We start from the raw sequence: 12049 nt of genomic DNA on the forward strand, positions 1-12049 counted from the left end.
CTAAAAGCTAACTTTAAACAACAACAGAAAGCTGAGATTCATGTGCTTTAAATGTGCTAAAACCAGAGAAATCCTGTAAATGTGATGAGTCTATGTGTGGGAATTCCAAGAAGAGAATCGCCAGGATTATAAGGCATGAGACCCAAGAGGTATTGCAAACATTCGCGCCTTTATAACGAGGCGCAAAGTGGTGTTTACAGCGTGTTAATTGATAAATGCTAGCTAATGTATTTTAATACCCTAACCAATGTTCCTGCTCTGGAAGTGCCCTGTGCAGCAAGCCAGGAGCATGATGGAAATTTTATGGTCTTTACTCACGTGTGCTTCATAAATTGAGAGAGGGGCTCAGCGTCAGGAGCACAGCCATCCTGCTAGGCCATTATCAAACCCCATTACACACTTTAGGTAATTATCACAGGCCAATGTCTTGAGGGCACTGTCACAGCTAAAGAGACATGCAGTGTTACTAATGTGAGTCCTGATCTTTTTGGAGCCTACAATCAAGCACAACGCTTACTATTTGTGAGTAATCCCGTTGGTTCCAATTAGATTGCTTATGGCAATAAGGATGCAGAGGAACGTCTCTTCCTGAATGCAATGCATAGGAGGGACATGAATCATAGAACTGTAGAGTTGGAAGGGACCCCAGGGGTCATCAAGTCCAACCCCAATGTCTCATGGGAACAAGACAAGAAAAGAATTGAGCTGCATTCACACCACACATTCAAAGCACTGTGATACCACTCTAAACAGTCATAGTTTCTGTTATGTACTGAGTTGAATAGGATCCAAAATGCAGCAGTCTGATTGGTCCTAGAACAATAGGATTCAGAATGCAGCAGTCTGACTGGTCCTAGAACAATAGGCTCCAGAATGCAGCAGTCTGATTGGTCCACAGGAGCCACCCAATCCAGCTCCAGGTGGAAGTGAATCCGCAACCTGATTGGCCTACAGGAGAATCCTGGAATCAGCTAATCACGTGGGGCCCATTGTGTAAATAATGTATATAAAGCAAACATTTTGGGGAAAATTCCATTCCTCCTCACCACTATGAGCTGAATAAAGAGCATGAAATCCACTCCCGGCTCCGAGTATATTTCAGTTTCCCTGCAAAGTATTCCAGGAGTTGTAGTTTAAAGGGCTGAAGGTTGTTAGGAGTCTCCTCACAGAGCTACAATTCACAGAGTGCTTAGCAATCTCTCTCCACATGAAACTCTTTTTCCTAGTTCTTTATCCAAGCAGGAACTGAGAACAAGGGTGGTGTGGTGTTCAAATCTGCCATGAAGCTCACTGGATGACCCTGGACCAGTCAATACCTTTTAGTCTAACCTACCTCGCAGGATTGTCATGAGAATAAATGGGAAAGGGGGCGGGGAGAGAACCATGAGTTTGCAACAGAAAACCACAGAAACAGCAGCAAGACATCTGCACAAAGGTAGGATCTCTAGTTCAGAAGCTGGCACTTCTAGTTATTACTATTATTATTGTTATTACTTCTTAAAAATTGAGCACTGCTCACAAAACCCAGGTCAAAGAGACATACATACTGGTCTCGGCTGTTTCATATTCGCTGTCTCTCAGCAGCTCGAAAATGTCCACCTCCACTTTGGCTTTCCCCGCCCGCTCAGGAGCTCGATTTATCCGATTCTTGGCCAGGGTGATAGAGAGCCGTTCGCCTCTGCTACACTCCATCGGGTCGTCCAAAATGGCGGCTGCAAAACAAACAAACAAAGAAACAAACAAACCCATAACAGATGGAAGGTGAGTGGGAAAGGGCATAAAAATGAAGGCTGCAAGCAAGTGGATCAGTAACCACACATTTCAAGATGGCAACATGAGAAGAGGGTTGTTTTTCTTCTTCTTCTTCTGTGGCCTGAATAAGAAGGCTGCTTTCAAGGCGGGTCCTATACAAATCCAATCTGTCCACTCAAATTGTTGCATTGCAGCAAGCTAGAAAGAAATGCTGCCTTTTGCTTGCTTGTAGAAAGGTTTTTGGTTTTGTTGTTTTTGGTTTTGCTTTTTTTAAAAAAAACCAGAAGGCGTTTAACATCAATCTCAATATTCAACGATGTGCCAGGAAGAAGTCTGCAGTACTGTTTGTCAATTCTTGTTAATAAAATATGTTGCTCTTAACTATTCAATTTTACCCAGTGAAGGGGGTCAAGAAGAGCCTTTTTGATTCATAAATTATTCTTTTCTGTGTACGCCCTCAAACCCTCACTTCCTCTGGCACTGATAAGGACTAAGTTGCCCTATGGTGGAATGGAACAAGCAAAGGGGTCTGTAGCTACACCATCTGAGGTTTCTGGGGGCACAACAGCTGAAAAGTGCCTAGGGAAAGGGGGGGTGAGGAAGAGGCAGGAATGGAGGGGGCAATAGCCTGAGAAGATAGCAAAGGGCTAGGAATGAAGCCTTGAACAAGAAGGTTCAGAGGAATGTGAGCAAACAAGAGACATGAAATATAGAATTGCAAGGGATCCTTAGGATCATCCAGTCCAAACCCCTACAATGCAGGAATCACAGCTAAAGAACCCCTGACACATAGCCATCCAACCTCTCTTTAAAAATCTCCAAGGAAGGAGAGTTCACCACCTTCTGAGGCAGTCTGTTCTACTGTCAAACAACTCTTACTCTCAGAAAGTTCTTCCTAATGTTTAGTTGGAATCACCTTTCTTGACAGGTCTTCAGATATGGATATCATATGACCTTTTCTTGCTTCTGTATCATGCTGTTGACTCGTGTTAAACTTGTGGCTTAAGAAGTGGAAGGAAGAATTATTTGGACAAGGGACTACAGTGGTACAGGAACACAGGGAACTGCCTTATTCTGAGTCATACCAGTGGTTCCATCTAGCTTCATCTGGCAGTGGGACTCGAAGATTTCAGAGAGGAGAGATGGCAGGAGATGCTGGGACCTTCTGCATGAAAAGCAAGTGTTCTACCATAGGGCTACAACCATTTCCCAAAGGTATGGAATGGAAGGATAAAGTTCACATCTTATAGGAAGCTGCCTGATACCAAGTAAGACCATCAGTCCATCTGAAGGAGTTTACAAGTGAGCCAGGTCAACCACAGGGCAGGTATGCACATGGGAGGCAGGGAATTAGCTTTTTATTAGCAGAAAATAACAACACAGGTGGCTCCCCTTAATCCAGTTGAGACATTGCTGAAACTGACCAGAAGAAGAATCTTTATTTGCATCAGCCACTAGCCATAGCAATAAAATAAAATATACTGGAGATAGAGGTAAAAGCTTAACTATACAAAATCCATTCTGGAGGTTTACATCAATAAATAATAGAACTTATTTGAATTGTCCCTGCTAAAAAAATTGCAGTTTTTGCTGTCAGCTGATTATCTTGATCTGCTAGAAGAAAGGACACAGTAGCAATGGTTGAATGACCTGGTATGGATAGTAATAGAGGGGTAATAACCTCACCCTTCAAATCTTTATAAAGAGTGCAAGCTAGAAGCACATGAACCACTGACTCAATATAGCCATCTCCACATGGACATTACTGTTTTTCCAGCAGAATTTTTTGAAATCGGCCCTCAACTACAGCTGAAGGCAGGATATTTAATCTTGCGCAAGTGAAAGCGCATCTGTATTTTGGAATTGTTAAATTTTGCAAAGTGGGTTAAATCATTCCATGGACAAAATTTCCTCATCATGGCCAAATTATGCTGACTCTCAATATCATATAGGCACTGTCTAATTAAATTATTTGCTTTACTGAAGCCCAGTGTTAATAACTGTTGTGATGATAAACCAGAAAAGTAAAACTTTTGGTTGACAATTTTAGTCCAAGTGCTCTCATGGCAATCTTGTGATACTAAGAGTAGTAGACCGGTGGGGTTTAAATTTAGCCAAAGCCAATAATTAAATGTCCTACACCAAATCTGTAATTTAACAGAGGGGAGATTAGCCTCCAAGCGCAATGAAGCATTTGGAACACTGGATGGAACAGAAAAAAATTGCCTTAGGAACTTAAGATTGAACAGCTTCTGTAGTTTCAAGGTGAGCGCCTGTCCAAATCTGAGCCCCATATAATAACTGTTCTAGGGGTTTAGCTTTACACACTTCAGGTGCTGATGAGATATGACTGCCACCTTTCATATGGAAAAAGCATGTCAGAATTTTGGCTGTGAGATGCTTTTTCCTTTGCATATTTCTGATGTGCTCCCCATGACCCTGTTGACAGAAAAATAAGGCCGGGTTATTGAAAGACTTTAACTTGTTCAGTCAACCCATTATCCATACACCATCTATGGTCCCTATAGTTCCTTGAAAACACCATGACTTTAGTCTGAAACTGACCACTTGCCCCTCTTGTGTCTACCTCTGGATCCCTCCAAAGGCTGCAAAGAGGGGTTGGGCTCCTCCTCTGGGCCTGTCTGACCCACTGCTCAGCAATGTGCAGGACTCTCCTTGATTGGGGGGGGGCAAGAAACACCAGGATTGGGGCTGTCCTGCTTCTGGGTAGCAAGGACAACCTCTGACTCCTCTCAGCCTGAGTCTCCGTTCACACTGTGACTCTCAGCCTCTAACCCTCTCCTGAAAGACCCTCTTTCCCCTGACCAACACCTTGATTGCTCAAACCCCTTGATTCTAGCACCTCCCAGCTCATCCCTTCTGTAGACTGCTCTTCAGTGTCCCACCACCAGGTTCCAGGATCTCAACCCATTGTCTTCTGTGTTCTCCCTGGGGAACTCTTGGGTGGGCAGCTCCCACCACTCTTCCTCATCCAGCTAGTTCCTGACAGTCCATCTAGTTCAATATCACCGGCACTGACTGGCAGCAGCTCTTGATGGCTTCAGAGAGGAATACACACACAGCCCTACCTGGATATACTAGGGATTGAACCTTGGGCTGTTTGCATGCAAAGCATGCACTCTGTCACTGAGCTATGGTCCTTCCTTGTAAATTTGAAACCATCAGTTAGATACAGGAGGCTTTTCGCACCCCTTCTTCTTCTTCTTCTTCTTCTTTATTACTTATACCCTACCCATCTGGCCAGGATACTCCCCAGCCACTCTGGGCAGCTTGCAACAGCATATTAAAAACACAATAAAGCATCAAACATTAAAAACTTCCTTAAACAGGGCTGCCTTCAGATGTACTGTATTCTAAAAGTCAGATAGGTAATTGTTTATTTCCTTGACATCTGGTGGCAGGGCGTTCCACAGGGCAGGAGCCACTACTGAGAGGGCCCTCTGCCTGGTTCCCTGTAACCTCACTTCTCTCAGTGTGGGAACTGCCAGAAGGCCCTCAGAGCTGGACCTCAGTGTCTGGGCAGAACAATGTCATCCCAATATTAAGCCCACACCAGCATTATACATTTAAAGCAGGATCATGCCATATTAGACAGTCATGGGTTTCCCCCAAAGTATCATGGGAATTGTAGTTTGTTAAGGGTGCAGAGCATTGTTAGGAGGCCCCATTCCCTTCCCAGAGCTACAACTCCCAGATTTTGCTGGGATGTGGGATTGATTGGGAAACCACTCTGAGAATTGTAGCTCTGTAAGGTGGCAGAGGGATTCCCTAACAACGCTCAGCACCCTTAGCCAACGACGCTTCCTGGGATTTTTGGGGAAAACCTGCTTTAAACGTATAGTTGAAGATGGAGCCCAAGTGAAGGAGAAGGTCTACTCTGGGAGAGAAGGGATAAATCAAGCAACCAGCGTGCCTGTCTTTATACCAGACTGTGGAGTTTTTCAATGCGATGCAAAAATAACCTCAGCATAGTTGTCATGAAGCTTCCACTAAGTGACTTTAACAAGAAAAAAATTTGACTGGTTTGAACTTTTCTGCAGAAATGAACAACCAGAGGAGCAGGGTTTTTTTTTTTTTTTTTTTTGGTCCCTTACAGATTTTGACTGAAAGTATCCTTATAGAACAGAGCAGGAAAGTGGGCAGAGTTAAGTGGTTCATGTAGGTGGGTGGGCTCAGTGGTGGTGCTTTGAATTCTTTTATCATTTTTGCAGGAAAGCCTCCGCTGGCCCCTGGTTACAGCACCAAGCTCTGCATAATCGATGTAGCTTAAAAGGTAAAAAAAAAGAACACCCAACCCTAAAGTGCCAGGACTCCACATGAAGGAATAAACACAACAGTGAAAGAGGAGCTGGGGGTATAAAATAGCATCTTTTCCCTTGCAAGTACACACATATCTCCCATTAAATTTAACAGGATTGGCATGGATGAATTGAGAGACGACGAGATAAATTAGACAGATAATGCACGCTCTGTTTCCTGAGCCGCTATTCATGCACATCCATTCTCTGAAACCCGGCACCAACATCACAGAACGCTAGCTCCTGGGCCACCGGCATGCTTGCAAAGCTTTTCAAGGCAGCACAAGAATGCACAGCTATCTACTAATGAGAAGAAGAAAAAAACCCTCAAACCCATTCTAATACATATGCACACAATTCCTGGGCATGCCATGTAATTTTTGAAAAATGCAGAGGAAATTTGCTGTCTCCGCCAGGACTTTTCAAGACTAAATTTCATGCTGCGTGACTTTGCAAAGTGCCCTGGGGAGGGGTTGTTTTGCAGAAGAGAAATTGGGGCGGGGGGAGGCGGGGACAGTGCTTAACCCATTTGTTGTAGCCTCTCCCTCCCCAATGGTATTTTTTAAGCCTGTGCTTGTTTGGGTTAAATTTAGCTCTTGTAACATTAAGGGGTGAATCAAAGGAGTACTGCACACTACCCAAATATTTCCCATTACGCTGTTCATTTCCCCTAAGTTTTCATCATTTGCATGTGTAATGTGTATCACCAAATCCTTGCTCCTCCAAGAATGGTTTTTGCCACCCTTTTGCTTCCCAAAGTAGCGTTTAGAGAGTTGCACCTGGTAACACTAATGGTGGTTAAAAGCAGCTGAGAAAAGGTGGAGGAGTCTCAGGAAAAGTTTGACCAGCGTTCTTTTTGTGGGTATTTTCTGCAACATGCCAATCATAGTACAGTGGTACCTTGGGTTAAGTATTTAATTCGTTCTGGAGGTCTGTTCTTAACCTGAAGCACCACTTTAGCTAATGAGGCCTCCTGCTGCCGCTGCACTGCCAGAGCACGATTTCTGTTCTCATCCTGAAGCAAAGTTCTTAACCCAAGGTACTATTTCTGGGTTAGTGGAGTCTGTAACCTGAAGCATATGTAACCCGAGGTACCACTGTAGTGGATTTATACTGGGTGCATCATTCTGTTTTATTAGTTGTTCTGCAATGCTTTCCTTGTGTTACCACATCTTTGCTGGTTGGAGGGGCAGCCTTGCGCAATACTGCAGCAAAAACAGGACATACATACACACCAGTGGAGTATTTGCGGTATGAAAAGCTGCAGGATTTTAGCAGGAAATGATGGGGCCTGCACCTATTTACCAAGGAAAACAATACAACTACCCCAGAACTTTGGCAGACAGAGAAATGCCATCATGATAAGCACCCTGATGATATTACAAGCACAAACGATCATGACTGCTCAATTAAAAGGATGTCTGGAGGCACCTGAAGTTTCTTAACTGTACTTTGGGAACCTGCAAAACTCCATTTGACCAGAGATGATATGCAGGAACACAGGAATCTGCCTTTTACTGAGTCAGACCATAGATCCATCTAGCTCAGTATTGTCTACACTGACTGGCAGCAGCACTTCAAGGTTTCAGGCAGGGAGCGTCTCCCAGCCCTACCTGGAGATGCTGGGGATTGAACTTGGGTTCTTCTGCATGCAAGGCAGATATTCTGTCACTGAGCTATAGCCCTTCTATAAGAGAGGCAAAAAATGAGTGTGTATACCAGGCTTCCTCAACCTCGGCCCTCCAGATGTTTTGAGACTACAGTTCCCATCATCCCTGAACACTGGTCCTGCTAGCTAGGGATCATGGGAGTTGTAGGCCAAAAACATCTGGAGGGCCGAGTTTGAGGAAGCCTGGTGTATCCCTAGGCAGTCATAAAAAGGTAAAGGTAAAGGACTCTGACAGATGACTGGGGTTGCGGCACTCATCTCACTTTAATGGCTGAGGGAGCCAGCGTTTGTCCACAGTTTTTTCCAGGTCATATGGCCAGCATGACTATGCCGCTTCTGGCGAAACCAGAGCAGCACACGGAAATGTCGTTTACCTTCCCGCTGGAGCGGTACCTATCTATCTACTTGCACTTTGATGTGCTTTCAAACTGCTAGGTTGGCAGGAGCTGGGACTGAGCAACAGGAGCTCACCCCGTTGCGGGGATTCGAGCCGCTGACCTTCTGATCGCCAAGCCCTAGGCTCAGTGGTTTAGACCACAGCGCCACCCGCGTCATAGACTCTACCATAATTGGGTTGTATCCAATGCTAGCTCTACTCGAAGTAGACCCATTGGAGTTAATGAAAACAGTAAATGTTGGTTCTTTAATTTGAACAAGTCTATTCTGAGCAGAACCTAGCTGGATACAAACCACATGATAGCACAGGCTTTGGATGACAGATGCATCTGGCTGAATCCTTGGCATCTCCATTAAAAGAATCTCAGGGTGGGGAGACCCACTTTGCCCAAGAAGAATCTGGAGATCCACTGTCTATAGTGTGGGCAACCCTGAGCCAGGGAGCCTCCTTCAGCATAAAGCAACTTCGTATGTTCATAAGGGCTGTCACAGCCATGTAGAAAAATGGCCAGAGGGCTCTTGATTGGACTAGAGAAGGCAGCCTTTTTGGACAGCTTCTGAAAAGCTGCCATCTGCTTTGGACAGAGTGCCCAGAATCAAAGCGATAGATTGAAGAGGAGAGGCAGGGCCTGCTAAGGTTTCCAGTCAGTCCTCTCCACCCCCCCCCCACCTTCTTAAGGTCTCAAAAAATAATAATTTCTGGCCTCGTTACAATTAATGCCCGGAATGAAGGTTAAGAAAGAAGGCCCTTTAGCTATTAAATCAATTGCTGCATTAACTTCTGGGCATGAAAAACATTTGTATTTCCATTGGCTAAAATAAAATAGGGGGAAAGGCTGTAGCTCAGCTGTAGAACATATGCTTTGCATGCAGAAGGTCTCAGGCAGGGCTGTCTTAAGTATATGTGGCGCTGGGATGCAAAGATCCGCCTGGCGCCCACCCCAGCACAGCCCAGCCCAGGGCAACAAACCAGCCCGAGGCATCGGCGTCTGCAGCTGAGTGAAGCCGGGCACCTCGTGGTGTACCTCATTCACAGTATTGAGGAAAAGAACCACCAGTAATGTTTCCCTGTTCACATAAAAACAATGCTTATACAGTGGTACCTCTGGATGCGAATGGGATCTGTTCCGGAGCCCTGTTCGCATCCTGAAGTGAACTCAACCCACGTCTGCATGTCTGCATATGCACAGGTTGCTATTCGCCGCTTCCGTGCATGCACGTGACATCATTTTGAGCGGCTGTGCATGCGCGAGCGGTGAAACCCAGAAGTAACGTGCTTCATTACTTCCGGGTCGCTGTAGAGCGCAACCCGAAAATGCTTAACCTGAAGCTACTTCAACCCGAGGTATGACTGTATGTCAAGAAGAATTATGGGATATCCTCACTCAGGAAGAGCTCTGCAGCATCAGATTAAGAGCCCATCTAGTCAAGAAGAAGAAGAAGAAGAGTTTGGATTTGATATCCCGCTTTATCACTACCCAAAGGAGTCCCAAAGCGGCTAACATTCTCCTTTCCCTTCCTCCCCCACAACAAACACTCTGTGAGGTGAGTGGGGCTGAGAGACTTCAGAGAAGTGTGACTAACCCAAGGTCACCCAGCAGCTGCATGTGGAGGAGCGGGGAAGCGAACCCAGTTCACCGGATTAGGAGTCTACCACTCTTAACCACTACACCACACTGGCTCTCTAGTCAAGAATTCAGTTCCTACAGTGACCATCCCAGATGTTTATGGAAAGCCCTTGCACAGGACATGAGCACCATAGCCCTCTCTCTGTCATTCCCCCAGTAAGTCATATTCTGGCTGCATACACACCAAACGTTTAAAGCACTTCTGAAGCACCCACCCACCAAAAAAGAACCCTGTTAACTGTAGTCTGCGCATCAGAGTGGCATTTTCAAGCATCCTTCAGTTCCCAGGATTCTTGTAGTGCGTGCGCACTTGAAATGTGCCTTGAAGTATGGTGTGCACACAGTCTCAGAGTCATGCTGCCTCTGGCACTCATGGAATTGTGGAGTTGGAAGGGACCTCAAGAATCATCTAGTTCAATCCTCTGCAATGCAGGAATCTCAACTAAAGCATCCATGACAGATGGCCATCCAACCCCTGCTTAAAAACCTCCAAAGGACCTTTGTTTTCCTCGAATTCCTGGGCAGCGCCTGGAACTTCCCACTTGGAAATACTTAAATCTAGTTCTGCATCACACACCAGATACTCTAGGAAACTCACAACCAGCCACCCCAGCAACTGGCATTCAGATATATACTGCCTACAAACACAGAGGTTTCTAGGTAGCTGTTATAGCTAATAGCCACAGCAGACCTTTCATGAATATGTCACACACATCCTGTTAACATCATCTAAGCCTGTAGCTATCATCACATCTTGTGGCAACAAATATCATAGTTTAACTATGTACCGCAGGGGCAGATATTGTGGTGCACCACATATTATGTTGTTGGAGTACAATTCCCATCATCTCCTACCAGCCCCCATATCCAATGGCTTGGGTTGGTGGGAGTTGTAGTTCAACAACATCTGGATTGTGCACTGTGAATAAATTTGTGCCTATGAATCTCCCAGCAACGTGCTTCATTGGATGAGTAGTGTTACGGAAAATGTGCAATGACAAGTCCTCAGTTACGCACATTAATGACAATGGTTCTACTCTGAGTAAAACATAGCTGAATGCCTCCTGATATACTTTTTGAGTGAGCCAGCAGCATCCATGCAACTAGCAAGTCATAAACTGTGCAGTAATTTAGAGGAATCTGGTGACTATTATCAAACTTCTCTACTCAAAAGTACACAAAACGCTGGACAATAAAGTCAAACAAACAAAACCAGTGATCCAAAAACAAAAGGAAACATATCACAGCAGCGGCAGCAGCAGCAGCAACAACAACAACTTAGTTTGACAACCCCAGGGAAAATTCTCTCTGTCAAACCAGCTGCTTTTAAATTAAGTGACGAAAAGATTGTTATGGTGGTGGTTATTTACTATTTTGACACAGTGCCACCATCAATGCACATTATGCTTTACAAAGAGGACAGCCTAAACTTTGGCATGGGAAAGATAACAGTAGAAATGGAAATGGAAAGGGAAAGGGAAAGGGAAAGGGAAACAGGAAGAAATCAGGAAGCATTAGTTTCAGTGGTGTGTGCTTATGGCTTGTTACTCTATGAAGTCTTGGCCAACTTGGTGTCCTCCTCAGGATGTTGTAGGCTATAATATCTCCCAGTTCCAGACATCTGGAGCGCAGCAGGTTGGCAAAGGCTGCTGTGGGATATGAGGCCTACAATAAGGGGGTCTGTCAAAGCCTTCATGGGATGAAGGATTATGTAATACAGGGTTTCCTGGGCAGGGGACTCCAGATTGCTGGTGCAACTGACAAGATGTCCCTGCTCTGAGCCTCACCTTCAAAAAGAAGCATGCGAGAGATGCGGGCTCTTCAAGTATCACAGGACCCAGGCCATTGTGAGTCAGTGGCTAGAGTGCTGGCCCTGGCCCTGGGAGACCAGGGTTCAAATCCCCACTCAGCCATGGAGCCCACTGGCTGTCACCTTGTGCCTGCCAGTCTCTCTCAGCCAAGCCTACCTCACAAGATTGCTGTGAGGAGAAAAGGGGGGGGAGTGCATATGCTACTTTGATCTCTTTGGAGAAAAGGTGGGATATAAATGTACATTTAGGGATTTAGAGTGATGCATGGACCAACTCACAGATACTTCTGTATTAGATACATTATTCACTACTAAACACAATGATTACAGTGGTACCTTGGTTCACAAATGCCTTGGTACTCAAACAACTTGGAACCCAAACACTGCAAACACGGAAGTAAGTGTTCTGGTTTGCCAACTTTTTTCGGAAGCTGAACTTGCTCCATTTTGGGGGTTACGCTTCCGATTTGAGCGC

At 45.1% G+C, this 12049-nt stretch overlaps 1 protein-coding gene across 4 annotated transcripts in view; it reads right to left on the reverse strand.

Moving 5' to 3' along the window:
- Positions 1-12049, reverse strand: part of GRIK4 (glutamate ionotropic receptor kainate type subunit 4) — a 472983-nt gene that overhangs the window by 187474 nt on the left and 273460 nt on the right. For all 4 annotated transcript variants that reach the window (XM_079954667.1, XM_079954665.1, XM_079954666.1 and 1 more), the window contains exon 3: positions 1548-1712. In XM_079954667.1, the coding sequence (XP_079810793.1) occupies positions 1548-1712 (165 nt within the window). The remainder of the gene's footprint in view (positions 1-1547; positions 1713-12049) is intronic.

Source organism: Podarcis cretensis (genome assembly GCF_951804945.1).
Source record: "Podarcis cretensis genome assembly, chromosome: 15".
In the NCBI taxonomy this organism is placed as follows: domain Eukaryota; kingdom Metazoa; phylum Chordata; class Lepidosauria; order Squamata; family Lacertidae; genus Podarcis; species Podarcis cretensis.